Consider the following 16156-nt stretch of genomic DNA (forward strand, 5'->3'; position numbering starts at 1 on the left):
CCGGGCAGCCCGCACGGGGGGTCCTGGCGAGGCGGAAGCGGGCGTGGCAGGTCAGCTACTCCTAGAGGCAGGCCGAGTGCGGGAGGGGTCCTAGCGGCGCGGAAGCGAGAGAGGCAGGTCAGGCACGGCATCGGGCAGCCCGCGCGGGAGGGATCCTGGGGGCGCGGCGGGTCAGGCAGCGCGAGGGGCAGCCCGCTCGGGGGGGTCCTGGCGGGGCGGAAGCGGCGCTGCTGATGGCGGCGCAGAGGAGGCGGGAGGTGAGCGCTGGGATCCGGGCCTGAGCGGGGGAAAGGGAATCGCAGTGAGCGCAGTGGGGGCTGCCAGCGGGGGAGGAGGGGGCGCCAACCCATCTCTTGCGCAACGGAGGAGGAGGGGGCGCCAACTTATCTTTTGCGCAAGGAGGGAGGAGGGGGCGTCGCCCTTTCCCCTGCACCCTCGGGGCCTCCGCGCCGCCGCCTCCCAGGCCTGGGCGAGAGGGAGGGGGCTGGGGGCGATCCATCCTGGCGTCTCCTAGGAGCGCCGCCGCCTTCGGGCATCCCTAGCTCTCTTTATTTCCTCGGGGTTGGTTGGGTTGCTTCGATCCCCTCCCCCGCCGCTTCTTATCTCGCAGCGCAAGCAGGGGAAGCGCGGCCCAGGCCCATCGTGGCCGGGCGGGGCGCTCTTCTTGCCGGGCGCCGTGGCCCTTCCCGTCGTGCCCGAGTGGCGTTTAACGGTGCGTCACGGCACGGAGCGGCCCGGGCCTGGGCTCTGTTGGGCCGTCTCATGCCGGCTCCTGCGGGCAGAGGAATGGAATGCAAAAGGGGAAGGCTCGTTCTCAGAGCTTGGGGGAGTGGTGGTCGCACAGGCGGCTTTATCCTTAAAAAGCTTCATCTGCCTTTGTAGCAGTACAAGCATAACAATAAAAACGTGGAAAAATTGAGTCGGTAAGATGTGTGTATAATAGAGATGTGTGTAATCGAGGTAAGGAGGTGTTTGAATTCTGGAGGTTAAGGCTGCTCCACTGCCTAAATCGTAGAATCATAGAATGGTATGTGTTGGAAGGGTCCTTAAAGATCATCCAGTTCCAACCGCTCTGCAGGGACACTTCCCACTAGATCAGGCTGCCCAAGGCCTCATCCAACCTGGCCTTGAAAACCTCCAGGAATGGGGCAGCCACAGCTTCCCTGGGCAACCTGTGCCAGTGCCTCACCACCCTCAGCATGAAGAATTTGTTCCTAATGTCTAGTCTGTATCTTCCCCCTTCCAATTTAAAGTCATTAAATAAGCTAGCTGTGACTGTAGTTACAGTTAAGGCAAATGCTAAAAATATTTAATAGATGCTGTTTCAACTGCTTTCTAAACTTTGTTGTTTTCTAGTGAAAAGGTCAAGAGGCGACAGTCAAGATCAGAAGGGGAAAGAGTACAAAAACACAGCTTTACATAAAGTCCGTGATAACTGTGATCACTTGCCTTCTGGTTGTCTTTTGCAATAAAACTGCTTTGTAGTGTGTGCCATCTTCTGTTAAATACACACGAACAAAAAGTGGTAAGTTTAAAAAGAATCATGCAGCTGTGAATTCAGGAATTAGTATTTCAGCATTTAGAGCATAGAAGAGTTTATGGTTCCTCTTAATAACAGTAATGCTTGAATTAGAGGAACACAACTATATGAATTTTTTTATTATTAATGACAGGAAAAAATTGCTGCTGATAATTCTTTATAATGAGTCCAGTTAGGTTTAGTAACAAGGCGTACACTAACCTTACTGGTATGTGCCTGTGTTTAGTGGATTGTTTGCGCTTGACTGCTTTCTTGGGTTCAGAACGGGTGTGGGGGTGAAGCGCAAAGTTCACTCTGATAACCACATGCATGGATACTTTAATTATGCAGTGTGTCTGGCCTGTGTCAGGTTAGCCTACTCTAGATGTGGTGCTCTGAGCTGTTGCACTGTATGGGTAAGCCTTTAAAGCAGTACAAACACTGTATCTATTTTATCTTGTGAATGTGGATTTGGCCAGCCAGCATGTAAAACATTACGTAAGTTCTTGCTTGGAAATGGGAATTAAAACTTCAGCAATGAAGTATTTGTGTAGAAGGAGCAACACTGGATTTTAAAATCAGCAGTGGTGAATGAACAGCTGTGTGTGGAAGTAGATGCAAAATATTTTGTTAATTAAACTGTTTTCTGCACTGGTTCATATTGGTTGGATGACTAGGGGGGAAAAGCTTCAAGAAAGGATGTTGGAATCAGCAAAGAGGTACATAACTCTTCAGGAAGTGTCCCTGTTTGTTTAGTGATAGTAGTAAAAGGTCATCATTGTTGGTCACTCACTGGTAGCAAGTGAAATGTGTATGTGGAAGAGGCAAAAGAGAAGACATACCTAAGAGACGGTGCAGAGAAAGATCACGTTTACCTGTGCTGTGCCCTCCTCCCTCTTTTATTTTTCATGTTTCTTAGCATGCGGGAAGTACCACTACTTGTTTTCAGCTGTATAATTAGTGGTACAAGTAAATAAATTTGGCTAAAAGGGGCAAAAGCTGAGAGTTTGTACAAAACGAACTGAAGCCTCCATCTTTGTTGCCTTGTTCTTAAGTATAGAACATGGATCCTCTGACTAGATTCTCATATGTAGGTATTTCAGAAATAAGGGTAAAGGTATGGGAGACTTAAAAGCTCTCAGTAATTTTTTAGTGCTTTGAACAGTGAGAAGACTTTGTATACTATTACACTTGAAGAAAGTGAAGGTGTCTGCTAATCATAACCCCGTTGGCCATGTGTTCTTTTTATCTCCATTGCTTTAGCAGTGACAGGCCAGAACTTAGAAATCCAGGTTCTGAATTAGTACCATTAAAAGCATCAGGTGGGGTGAACTTTGAAAATAATTAATCTCGGGGTTAAGATGCTTTATCTTTTTGTTCCTCCACATCTTTTTCAGCTGAAGGAGTGCAATAAACCAAACCTGAGCAGCCACATTCTTTGAGAAGGGTAGAAGACAGTTTGAACCATGGCAAGCCAGGTAAGATCATTTGGTCAGAAATTCAGGCTTGCAGTGCCTAAATGGATTCCAGAACCATACTCAAAATTCCTAGTAAATGTAAAGCTGAAATAGCTAGCTCGCTCTGAGTTGGGTCATCTTTTAGTCCTCTGATTACTACTGGTAATGTGGTAACTCGTGACTGTCCTCTGGACACTTAACTATATCAGCTGAAGCAGGTTGGGGGCATAACATTAAGCTCTGCAGTTTGGATTATTTGAGCATGAGTTCTCCTGAAGGACCTTGCACATAACACTCTCTATATAAGATATATGTAGAGGTGTTGTAGAGGAAGAACATTAAAGGCTGCGTAAGTAAAAAATGCTGAGAAACACCATTCTAATTTTTGGAAATCCTTGTTCTTCAGACTCTCGAGTGAGGGAGACAACCTGTATTAATACAGTTGTTGTTTCCCTCCTCTTTTGTGCAGTTGCACCACTTCCTTTTAAAACTGTGGGTTTTGGGGTTTTGCTTTTTCTTTCTTCTTTTTTTTTTTTTTTTCCCAAGAGGCACTTTCTATGCCTCTTCCTGGCCTTGCATCTGGGTTTGAGTTTTCCCTCAGCCAAGTTGGTGCCTGTTCCTGGTCTGCTTTCTCCTTGCGTTCCATTAATCGGCCTCCTGTCATTATTCCTGGCCTGGGAGAGTGATTCACAGCTGGGTAGCGAGGAGAGGCATCTCACATAAGAAGAATTCTTAGGTGAGGGGAGATAGGGACAGCTGAGATCCCCTCTAGGCAACAGTGATGATTTCCCTGCCTGTTCATAGCTCAGACTGTGCTGCTGCAGGGTTTTTTTTTGAGTCCTGGAGCTCAAGCGGAACACAGTCCAGTCCTGAAGCTAATTAACATCTAGGATTGGCCAACATCAAAGGGCTGTCTGCTTTTTCCCTAATGCCAAGAGGAAGCTGTCAATCCTTTAGCCAGCTTGACAAGTCAGGGGAATATGGCTGTTCATACAATCCTTTGGCTCTGTTATTTTTGCCAGGCGTTTTCCCCAGAGGCTGCTTTCCCTCATGGGAGGCGGAGGGAGAAATGGGACCCCAGGCTTCTTTCAAGGGCAAGGTGAATATGGGGAAATCACCTGTGGTGATGGGGAGTGGGAGGGAGGAATGTAAATGAGGCTAAATACTATAAAGGTGATTTTTTTCTCCCAACAGGACTTAATGGCGAAAAAGAGAGAATGTCTCCAGGCCTACAGTTGGTGGAGAACACCACAGAAGAAACGGAAGAAAAAGAACAAAATAAAACCAGGAAGAATAGAGTTTGTCCCTAGTAGTACTAATTCAGTCAGGTAAAGACCTTTTTAAATGAGCAGCTCTGACCCCTTAGAGGTTTAAATTGATAGTGACAATTGAATGGCATCACTTATTTTTAAAATCCTGAAATGGCATGTCTGATGCCTATTACACCAAGTGGTGCTTATGGAAATGTGTTGCTGGTAGAGTTATGAAGGTTTTTGTAGTTAGCCTTTCTTATAAACACTGAAAAGTGGTGGCAAGATAGGCCTAGCTCTTTTGAATCATGGCTGCAACTTGAGTTAATAGTTTTTCGTGGTATTTTTGTGCCTCCCTCCTCTACCCAACTTTAGCCAATAAATATTTCTTTTAAAGAAAACAACTTTTAAAAGTTTTCTTACAAAATGAGTCTTTGAAATGTAGTGTTTTTTTGCAAAAGCAATCGAGCGGACCCTGAGAAATTGAGAATTTAATGCTGGAGGCATGGCATTGCAGTTTTATATGTTACTGAGTAGAGTTTTGCTGTTAGTACTCAGTTCAGATTTTGTCTCCTTTTTTGTCTAGTAATAACTACCTGCTTATGTTTTAGGTACCTTAACACTGCAATCTGCTACCTTAGTCTCAAAGTTGACAGTTGTTTCTATCTTTTTACAGACCAGATTATTCAATATTTGTTGGGGAGCTTACTCCAGAAGTGGATGATTTCCAGCTATTTGATTATTTCCTAAAGAGGTACCCCTCATGCATTGACTGCAAAATAGCAACAGATCTGCTGGGATATTCCAGGTAACACCTGTAAAAATGTACGATGCTGTCAATACGTTTGCTTCTATAAATATTATATAAGAAAATGTGTTGGGACTGGTTTTGCATCTTCTTCAGAGGCAGGAAGGGAGAGATTAGTCTCTATTATTACTTTTTTCTTTTTTTTTAACAGCACAGATCCGTGTGTTTCTAAAACTTTGTTGTTAGTTTAAGCAGTTAATGTGATAAGCTTCAATTTAGCCATAAGCACATCTGCGTGAAAAATTAGAAGGTGGGGGAAGGGAGAGCTGTGCACTGAAATCTGTCCCGCTCTGTTTACGTAGAGCGATGTGGCTGCTTAGTCATCTGTGGTACTGAAGACAAAATAATCCCTTTTAAAATCTGTTAAGGGGGTTGGGAGACTTAATATTAGTAAATAATGCTTATACTAATAAAGTTATACTGGCCAGGCAGTGAGTCAAGCAGGGATGAGCATGTTTACTGTTCAGACAGTGCTGGCTGTAATAGACTAATTCAAGAAACTTGAAAGAAAGCAAATACAAAAAGAATGATAGTGCTGTACAGGGGTAGGAGTGGGCTAATGCTAACTGATAAATTAACTGCTGGAAATCCAGAAATATGGAATCTGATTCCTTACACAAATAGCAATTAATGTATTACTTCACTGGCTGTCAGCAAGTTGCATCTTAATGCTATCATAGAAAAAGCTTTTTTGCTTCTGGCCCAAGTTTTGAAGTTAGGGGAAGCATCTTCTGTGCGTGTGCACGTCCCAAAGATGTTTCTTAGGTAATGGAAACTATAGTAGCTGCATCTTCTGTTTTGTAGAAGACAGAAACTTAATTCATTAGCTTTGTAACTGTTATGTATACTAGAATTTGTTTTCTTCCTTTTGAAAATTGTAGAGGGTATGCCTATGTCAGATTTGCTGAGCAAGGTGATCAGATGAGGGCACTGCAAGACTGCCAGAATGCACCAGGTCTGGGGGGAAAACGAATCCGGCTGAGCATAGGAATTTCTAAAAGGTAACAAATGAATTGTGTATTGATACAGTAATTCTAAATAATCAGATTCTTGTAGCTCTGCCTCTGTAAAATCTGTGGCACTTGCTCTAATGGCTGTACGCATCAAGCAGTCTACAAAATGAAAAGTACAGAAGCATTGTACTTTGATTCCCTGGAGTCATCAGCCTCTTTCAGCATTACTTGGGGAATCCAACTCCCTTTAAGTGTAGCCAGATTGTCTAATTTAAGCTTAGCTGATGTTGTGACCAGCCTTAATTCTTAGAGTAGCCAAACTGAATGCATTCATAAATATTTTCTGGGTTTGAGCTGAAGAAGGTAGAAGGGACATGTTTTTCTATGCTAGGGAGATATTCTAGTTTAGGCAAGGTAGCACGTCCCTAATTTTACAGTAGGCTGGCGGAGGAACTCTTAAGTGGAAAAATACAGAATATGGGGAGGGAAGAAGCCAAAGGAGATGTTACTGGAACAGTTTTAAAATACAAATACTTGCTTTTCAAGATATTTGGGCAGCAAGGAATTTAAAGTTGATAGGTATTGAGAAGGCTTTTATTCTGCTGGCTCAGTTATTTAAGGTTCAAATCTCTGAACTATTAGGGATTTGATATTAAATTTGATAAGCTTTGATCCAGGATACAGGCAAAAATCGGTCTTCTGTATAACACAATTGCAGTGTATGATGTTAGCTGGTACATTCTGTTAAATAGTAAAAATAACAGCTTTTGTTTCTCTTTGCCCTGGATAATGCTGCCAATGTTGCCTCTTTGCTTTAGAATGGAAATTCTATTACCCAAGAGAGCGCTGTCCAGAATTGCTCTGACTGAATTACTTTGAAAAAAAAGAAGTCATAAAGAAACAGGTTTCCTCACTTCTGCTATCCAGAAGAATGTCAACAGTATTTTCAGATTTTTCTTTCCTACAGAGATGTATGTAGGAGACAAGTTGGAATTGGAAGACTTGGAGACACTGTCACTTATGTACTACAGCAGCAAGACAGTAAAATAGCTGTATTAGATTGTATGTGTAGCTTTACAGAAATGAAACACGTTTAGATATTAAAATACACATCACTAATTTATATCTGTTCCTGAATAGTTGAGTACTGTGCTCTCCTAGCATCAGAACAGTGCAGCTGTCAGAGTAGTTTGTCACTAAATCACTTCCATTGGAAATGGTTACTGAGCTCCTTCAGTTTACATTCTTGATGAAAAGCCTACATCTGACTTTTCTGTAGTGAAGTGCACAGAAATTAAACTCTGCAAACACAGATCTGCCTGTACATAATCAAAGACATGTCTACATATAGAGGATTTCTTTGGAACGTCCAGCTGCGTTATCCAACTGTATTTCTTGTAGTATACCTGTTTCAGTATAGACAACACTTATGTGTTGATTCTTGTCATTAGTGTGAAGTTATCCCTGAGAAAATCTACTCAGGAAAGGGGAAAATACTGAAAACAAATCAGCTGCCCCTTTGGTCTTAAGAAACAATGAGTTTTGTCATTTTAATACTGATTTGGCTTCATGCTGTGTAATGGCAGTGCTGACTTCACCTGACAGCTGAGCTTTGGCAACTGTTGAATGCTTCATGGGCTAAAAACTGAGCAGGTGGAGGTAAACAGGTCAAACTGGCAGGCAGTATCAGATGCTCCTCTGAAAGAAATAATCTGGCTTCTAGCCATTGTATCGGGGAAAGAAGATTTTTTTAGTATTGACCAAACAAAAGGTAGAGGGCTAATTAAGACTGAATGCATCTTCGAAGCATCCATGCTTAATAAATGTCTCTGGTCTTTGTTTTTAGCAGAGCACAAAGATTTATCAGCAGCTTACCTATACAGATAGTAAAAATATTCAAAATTATTACAGATAAATGTTGTGATTCATGTTAATACATGAAAATTACTTTTGCTGTTTGCAAAAATGAGAGCATTTGCTTCTGTATAAGCATGTCTTTTGCTGTTACTTAGACTGTTGCTTAGACAGTCATTTGGAAAAGCTTTGAAATGCGTAAGCTGGAAAATTGTTTAACTTCAGAACTGGGTTTACACTTTATTGTTCTCCAACTCTCTAACTGTATTTTAAACTTCTCATGTTTCAGACTGAAAGCAGAATTCCAGCGGTACCAGTCATACAACTATAATGATTATTACCAAGATTATCAGAACTACTACTCACAGTGGAATTATGATCCTTATGCTGACTACAACTACAGCTCCTATGGTCCCTATGATAGCATGCAAACTGTTGGAGACTGCTCTTTAGGAGATGCTGTTATGGCTCCAGCTGTTTTTGAGGTACAGATACTACATGCTTGCTTTAAAGAAAAAAAAGTCACAAATAAGAATTTATATTAGTTGTGTAAATCAGAGCAAAAAAACCTTAAGACTGAAAGAATTCTTTCTGCTTAGTGTGGAGGTTAGAATTGCAGGCTTCGTTCAGATGTATCCTTAAGTGCTTAACTAGTGCCTCTATAGAAATAGATTTATTCATGTTTGCCAAATAACACTTCTGACAGCATAATTGTGTAGGCTTTCTCTCTTCCTGTTCTTCTGGTGTACTTTGCTTAAAGCAAATTAAAGAAGAATTATAAGATGGTCTTATCTTGAATCAGCCGATTTATCAATTACAATTTTCAGAAGTCCCTTACAACCTCAACTGTATTGTCTTTCTTTAAAAAAAAAATAACAAACCGACTGCCCCCCCCAGTCCCAACAATAAATCTCCCCTTCGCCCCCAAAAAAAACCAAAACCAAAAAACCCTAATGAAAAAACATCTGCCCGCCTCTATCTATCCTTGTAGCTGTAAGAGGAGGGAATGGTTTGGGAATACAAAATTATTTCGGATTTGCAGTGCTTCCCAAAGTGGATTATGATTAAACTTAGACTTTCTTTTTTTCCCTTCTTTTTAAGGACACTGCAGCTATGACTGAAATCAATGATGACCTAATAACTGAAGGTAATGTTGATGCTATCACTGCAACTTGAATTTAGCTGTACTTGTGCCCTTTAAAGATACAGGCCAGTGATTATTGGATGAAGAATGTCTGGGAAACTCAGTTGATAGAGTGGGATCCTATGTGAGTTATAGCTGAGATGAGGTAGGATTTTCAAGCTGATAGTGTAAACCACATCAAGTAGAATACGACATTGTCAACAGTGCTTCACAGTAGGTTTTGTGTAACTTTGCCTTCATTCTCCTTCCAAAATGGTCTAATTTAGGGGGGATTTGTGTCTTTGTATTGATTATGCTAAGCATATTTTAAGTTAAACTTGTAGGCAAAAGCTTTGTTTTCCGAACCTCGGTGTTAAAGCTTATGTTGCTAAAAGGAGGATCTAGCTTGCACTTAAAGACTTGGTACAAACCTTACAGGCCAAACAGTTAAGGTTTGCAGATGATTCCTTGCATAGAGAAATCTTGCGTTTAGTGTTCAGAAACTTTATCGTGTGTAACACACATTGTAGTAGAAATTAATTAAATGGGTTTTGGGAGAGTTTCTTGTTACTTATCCTTAAATCTACTCTTTATCTTGAAATACAAATGTAGTCCTAAGCATTCTAGTACACAAATTCTGAAAGAAGCTGGATTTATCAGGTTTGTTAAAATTCTAGATGAACAAATGTCTTATTTAATTTACTAGTAAATCTGTTATATTACTAAATTTAGCTAAAACACATTTTAGTAGGCATTTGCAGCTGGTTTTGCGTGCGTGCCTCCCAAGATCCGATACTTGTACTTACCAGGCTTTTATTTTCAGATCCACAGCTTTACTTTGATGTTGATGAAATGAACAGACAATTTATGGAGACAAGTGAAGAACTCTATGATTCCCTCATGAATTGTCACTGGCAACCTCTGGATACGGTCACTTCTGACATCCCCCCTGCTATTTAAGTGTCTTATATAGCATGACCGTTATGACCAAGGTGCTAAAATTACATTTCTTCTACATTACTCTAGATTCTAAGTTTTAAAGCACAATGATAGGTTGTTTGTTTTTTTTTTTGCTATGCTTTTGACAGTTTCTGTAATTTTTTTTTTCACCACTCTCGGAGCATCTTGAAATCCTGTAAATATTCTAGAAATGTAAAGAGTTCAATGGGGTCTAAAGATAGACTTGCCTGTGTAAATAAAATTTTGTTTCTGCAAACCTGCCAGCAGGGGATTTTACTTGCATATGTGAAACATTCTCTTCTGGCTTGTGGAATTTAGCTGGAGGGAATAGGGGTATTTCCACCTGTCTTTGGTATGGGCGTGAGGACACAAGCAAAGCCTAGCACCCACCTATTTCCAAGTTACCTAGGCAATCTTTTACAAGCTCTTAACATGCTTGCTTAGATTACATGTGTACGTGGGAGACACTCCCAGGGTTTGCTTTGGGAGCGCTTGGCTCTAGCCTTTCTCCACTCTGCGGGTGCTGTGCTACTGTTGATCTGCTAGTTCAGTTAGAATTGCTTTATCGATACAGTATGTCAAAGACACAGAAGGACAGACTTTGAGCTGCTGTAGCTGTAAACATTCCAAAGACCAAGGATTATTCCTATTGACAATTTTATTTTCCTGCAATTCTTACTGTTGCCTTCTCAACAGACACTTCATAGTGTCATAGAATGGGCAGGGACACCTTCCACACCTGCCCACTTAACAGCAAAGAAACTGGTGTAACGTAATAAATGTTCTAAAAACTAAAAATCGCTAGGGAAAGTAACTTTCTTGTTTTAAGAAGGAAAAATAACCCATTGGGAACAAAAACGTATCCTAGTAACAACTCTTAAAACTAAGTTGTACCCTGTCTTAAACATCTCTGGAATTTGTTAAGTCTTTCATGCTCCAGATGCTTTATAGCGATGAGGCTATAAAATTTTAGTAGGATAACAGTTTTCAGTATTCAAGTCAAGGAAATCAGAGGAGATGGCAGTGAGGAAGGTTCTGCTTTAAGCTACCAACTTCTGAGTGCCTTCCTCTAAACTGCTCTCATCTCGAAGGATATGAAGTATTTTCCCATCATAGGGACTACTTAAGCCCATGCTTAAGCATGCAGAAGTATTTACTATTTTATGTGCACAATGATAAAATAAGTTGGGCTGGAAACAGAAAAGTACTCTTTCTAGAAAAAAGGCAGCAGAAATGACTGTAGCTAGTAGCTGTGGAAGCTGCTAAAGCCAGTCAAGATGCTTTGCCGCTTGTGTGTTTTGAGGGCAATCTAAACCATATGATGGCAGTTAAGGAATAAAGTCCTCTGTCTTTATGAATTAGTGAAGTTAAAGTAGTGGTTGAAACCCATATGCTGGTCTTAAATTTAAGACAAATACTGTGTTGCAGAGTACTGACTGCTGCCCAGAATCTTCCACTTTTCTCTTCATAGTTTTAATTTCAGCTAGGAATATTTTTTTTCAAACTCCCAGCGTGAAGGCTCTAAAATGGAAAAGGCTTTAGGGGTGCTATAGGAAGCTTGTTCATCCTGTCTTTTGTGTAGATGTTTATGTAGGAAGAGATGGCAAAAAACTTCATCTAGGTAAGGGGAGTAGCGTCACAGTTTTAGCAGCTGTTTCCTTGCTTTGAGGAGAGCTGGTAGCAAGGTACTGGGAACACGGATTTCTCAGGTGAGTGTTTCCCTTGTGTGAACTGGTGAGTCTTTGGAGGGTGATGGAAGGGAGATTATTAGGGAGAATGTGACGAAGTAGAATAAATGCAGTAAAGAGAGTCCGGGTAGGAAAGGGGGTGCTCTCATGTGCATGCATGGAATTGTTTCAGAGAACTGCAGTAGGGTGGAAACTCAAGACAGTAGATGCAGGCTGCTTTGATTTGTATGATAGTGTTAAGCTTTCAAAGCTGTACAGGATTTGATGTCACTTCGGTTGCAGTGCATAGCTGTGGAGTGGGAGCTTGGTAGCACAAACTGGTCTGCTAAGCAAAGAATTTTGTATGTAGCAAGTACCCTTACCACGAGCAGCTCAGCAGCTTCCAGGCCTGCGTCTGGGTCATAGCCTGCTTTCATGTGCCTTGCATGGCACCACCTAACACTGTACTTTAGCTGCAGTAAGTGATTTGTGGAAACCATTTATTGTGTTACTAGTTAAAGACGTGACGCTAAGGATGTGTGCTGGCTCAGGAGAAGTACTGCGGAGTATCTGTGCTGACTTTTGGCATCTGGGAGACCGGTCCCTCTGTGAACTTTGTAACGAGGAGCCCATGTAGCTATGTGTTTTAACTTATTCTGATACTGCATCCCTGCAGTCCTTTAACATCAAACAAGTCACTGCCTGCAGCCACCCTACTTATCTAGATTTTGCCTGTTAACAAGGTCTCTACACTCTGCGCTAGAGACTGTTTTCAGACGTGCATGTGCCTTCTGGTTTGGGCTGTAAAATACCCTTACAGCAAAACCACTGTTTATGTAATGCAGTGGCAGAGGTGATTTGGGTCATTACTTCCCCAAACCTGAGAAACGGGGGTGAATTTTATTGTATTTAGACTGGGAGAAAAATGAGGTGAGGAAGAGAGTGTGTTGGTTGCAGCCCATGTGACACTGTTCCAAAATAGCTCTCTGACCTCTTTTCCCATCTCCTGAGCCTTACTAGCCTATTCCTCTTTCTAGTTAGAAGTGCATACATCAAGGTGGTATGTGCAGTGTGTATCCTTTACTGTGAAGGCATACCAAATGCAAAATTTTCTCTCTATGGGTGTGCTGCCCATGAACCCCAAAACCAGGAGAAAGGAGCGCATCAGAACTGCCAGAATGCATTGTCAGAGGCTCTTTACTGAGAAAACTCAGAGCTATTTGTAGCTATAAACTCAAGCTACAACTGCTTGTCTGCCTGATTAGCTAGCTTACACAAAGGCCTGAATGCCTTGTACAGGGCCTGCCATCCCCTCTGCAGAGATCTAACTGCAGGAAGGGTATTTAAAAGAAGAGGGGGGGAAAAAAAAAAAAAAAAGGCTTAGATGCAACTTTCTCAACACCACACTATTTCACTTCTTCCAGATGTTTTGTCTCTTACCCAGCTGAAATGTAAATGTGGGTTTTCTTTAGCTTACTGAAGATTTTTTTTTTTTTTTTTGCCAGAGTTTCTGTTATTGGTTTTAAAAACTCTTCATTGCACCTGGCTGCAATAGATAGTGCCTTTACTCAAAACCTGCTAATTTCTTTAAGAGCAATGGTTTTGTTTTCTATCACATTTCTGAACATAAAGGCTTTAGTTAGGATGGTTTGAGGAGCCTCAAATCCTGTAGGAGAAAGAAATGGGCCCAGAAGGGTAAAGAGTACTTGTAAGGGTACAAAAAGGTTAAATGGTACTTAAGCCATGAATGTTTCTTTTTGCAGGGATGCTTTTGGACCAACAGCTTCTTTCTAGCGCTACCTCAAAGTAACTTGCAGATGTAACTCACAGGGAAGATTGATCAAATGGTGATGATCCCTATCATTCTGCTGGATATATATATTTGCCTTTTGTTTTGTCTCATTTTTAATAACATTTATTTAACTTCAGTGACTCATGTCAATAGACCTTGTTTGACCACATCCACAAATATTTCTGAGTTATTTCTTTAAAGGCATGTCACTGTATGGAAATTGTTCTAAATAACTAAAATGGAAGTAAAATAAATAAAGCAGCACTTGAATTTACAGAGTAAAACTAGTGCCTTTGACACGCGGAAGAGAAAATTACATTCGCAGGTTACCCTGGTATACTTAGTGGGTAAGGTGAACACAGGCATGATGCAGTAACAACCACAAAGCCATGGATGAAATGCCAAGAGTAAATTTATTTCTATTACCTGGCAAACTGGGAGAACTGTGGAACAGTGTCTGGGCAGAGGAAACGCAAGTGGGAGTGCAGGCACTCCTGAGCTTAGTCCTTGCTAAAAAGCGTGAATCCCAAACTTGCCACTCTGTATTCATCAGGGAAATGGAGGGTACTTTTCTACAGTGCTTTGATCTTTCTCACAGCAGGGCAGAAATCTCAAGCACGTTTTCTAAGATGGCCCTGAGTTTATCACAGGCCTGTGTTACCTCAACACAAAGGGTTCTATTTGTCAAGCACATGAGGCTAAGCACGATTAGCGAGATTGATGTGTTTTTCTACATCCCAGCTGCAAGGTCACTTGAGTGTGTTTTACAATTCTTCCTTGCCAATGTTCTGTTACATTCCTGCACTTAGCATGCATAGAAAGAGGGAATTTTGTTTTAAACTTGCCCAGATCTTATGTGCCCGGTGCAGGAGTGGTTTTAGTTGGTTCCCCATGCAGGTACCATTTTAGAAGTAAGCATTATTACTGATTAATATCTCTTACCAAAAGGACACTGTTTATATCCTCTTGTAAATCTTCCTATTCCCATAATGGAAATACATTGTGGTGACCATCCTTCCTCTCCCCTAAGTTGTAATTTTGCATGATAATTGTTGCCTGGACAAAAAGAGTTACAAATCCAGGCTAAAATACTATTTTTCTTGTATTTTGATTATTATATTGACGTAGATCTTTTTTTGGCAAGCATATTGTAGAAATAGAGCCTCTTCCTAAAACTGGTCCACAGATGTAACACACCAGCATTGTACACAGGATGAGGTGCGTTATTGCAGGTGACTTCTAAATCCACATGTTCCATGTCGTGGAAGGGATCTGTGTGTCACTGCAAGTCATCCCACTGCACATAAAGTTGTATTTATGGTGGTAGGGTAGAAGAGGAGGAGACTGGAGTTCTGAAGGTGCAGTTCATGAGGAGAAATATCTGGAAAGAATTCCACTCTACTGGGATTTTGGAAATGGTTATCTCCTTTAGATAACCATGAAAACAGAACAAAGAAATTGAGAAGGAGCAAGTCTTTTGGGAGAGATGGGAAGATACGGATGAGGTTACAAAAAAGCCAGGATGAAACAAAAGCAAAGATTTGGCAGTACGAAACTCTCCAGTAAAATTCCTTCTAAACATAGTTCCTTCTGTGCTGTTTGTGTTTCTTCAGGCCTTCAGAATTGCCCTTGCTTTGTGGTTTGACTTCCCCTGAGCCCGAGTTAGGTATGCTTGCTCCTCAGGCACATGCTGAGACGCATGCTGTTGTTTGGATGGAAAGTGTGTGCACCTCATCTTGGCTCTGTTGCTGCTAAGGACCTATGTCTCATTCATCAGTCATTTTTCAGTGTGTTTGGTTTTATTAGGGTCAACGTTTTTACTTTCTACATAGGGAAGGTGGTTGTGATTGCTCTGCTCCATCATTCCTAGATGATCTTTAAGGTCCCTATCAACCCAAACCATTCTATGGTTCCCAGGGCAGATCAGTGCTTTTAATAAGACGCAGAGCCATAAGTTTTTCTCATCTTCACTTTCAGGAGAATAAAAAAAGTCAAAAGAAATTTCAATTTATACATTTTATACACCTGTAATAGAAATGTGCTCTTCCTCTTGTTTTGAGGAATCATGGAATCATAGAATAGATTGGGTTGGAAGGGACCTTAAAGATCATCCAGTTCCAACCCCCTACTGTGTGCAGGGACACCTCCCACTAGATAAGGTTGCTCAAAGCCTCATCCAACCTGGCCTTGAACACCTCCAGGGATGGGGCATCCACAACTTCCCTGGGCAACCTGTGCCAAGTGTCTCACCACTCCCATGGTGAAGAAATTCTTCCTCCTACAAGCCTAAATCTGCCCCTCTCCAGTTGAGACCCATTACCCGTTGTCCTATCACCACAAGCCTTTATGAGTAGTCCTTCTCCAGCTTTCTTGTAGGCGAAGGAAGACAAAGCTGTGTTGAAGCTTTTATCCACCTGCTTCTGGGCCTGCCCAAGTGAGTGATGTTAAGCCTGCAAAGCCCAGAAGACCAAGTATATTCTGGGCTGCATCAAAAACAGCGTGGTCAGTAGGGTGAGGGAGGTGATTTTGCCTCCCCGTTCCTCTCTTGTGAGACCTCATCTGGAGTATTGTGTCCATTTCTGGAATCCTCAACATAAGAAGGCTATGGAGCTGCTGGAATGGGTCCAGAGGAGGGCTATAAAGATGATGAGAGGGCTGGAGCACCTTCCAGGTGAGGACAGGCTGAGAGAGTTGGGTTGTTCAGCCTGGAGAAGAGAAGGCTCCACGGAAACCTTATAGCAACCTTCCAGTACCTGAAAGGGGCTACAGGAAA

The 16156-nt window shown here is 41.7% G+C and overlaps 1 protein-coding gene across 5 annotated transcripts; it reads left to right on the plus strand.

The window, feature by feature from the left end:
- The first annotated feature begins 5 nt into the window (after positions 1-5).
- LOC104062121 (tRNA selenocysteine 1-associated protein 1) lies at positions 6-13657 on the plus strand. 5 transcript variants are annotated; one of them, XM_054057541.1, is made up of 11 exons: positions 124-257; positions 1357-1525; positions 2917-2997; positions 3999-4075; positions 4171-4304; positions 4903-5034; positions 5916-6035; positions 8131-8326; positions 8943-8988; positions 9788-9956; positions 13355-13657. In XM_054057541.1, the coding sequence occupies exons 4-10, from the start codon at positions 4046-4048 to the stop codon at positions 9922-9924; spliced, it is 795 nt and encodes a 264-aa protein (XP_053913516.1). In that variant the 5' UTR covers positions 124-257; positions 1357-1525; positions 2917-2997; positions 3999-4045; the 3' UTR covers positions 9925-9956; positions 13355-13657. The 5 variants fall into 5 exon arrangements, with proteins under 5 accessions (XP_053913517.1, XP_053913516.1, XP_053913515.1 ...); XM_054057542.1 differs by lacking the exon at positions 124-257 and adding an exon at positions 6-117 and having other exon boundaries at positions 9788-13657; XM_054057540.1 differs by having other exon boundaries at positions 9788-13657.
- The last annotated feature ends 2499 nt before the right edge of the window (positions 13658-16156 follow it).

Source organism: Cuculus canorus, chromosome 2 (genome assembly GCF_017976375.1).
Source record: "Cuculus canorus isolate bCucCan1 chromosome 2, bCucCan1.pri, whole genome shotgun sequence".
Lineage (NCBI taxonomy): Eukaryota > Metazoa > Chordata > Aves > Cuculiformes > Cuculidae > Cuculus > Cuculus canorus.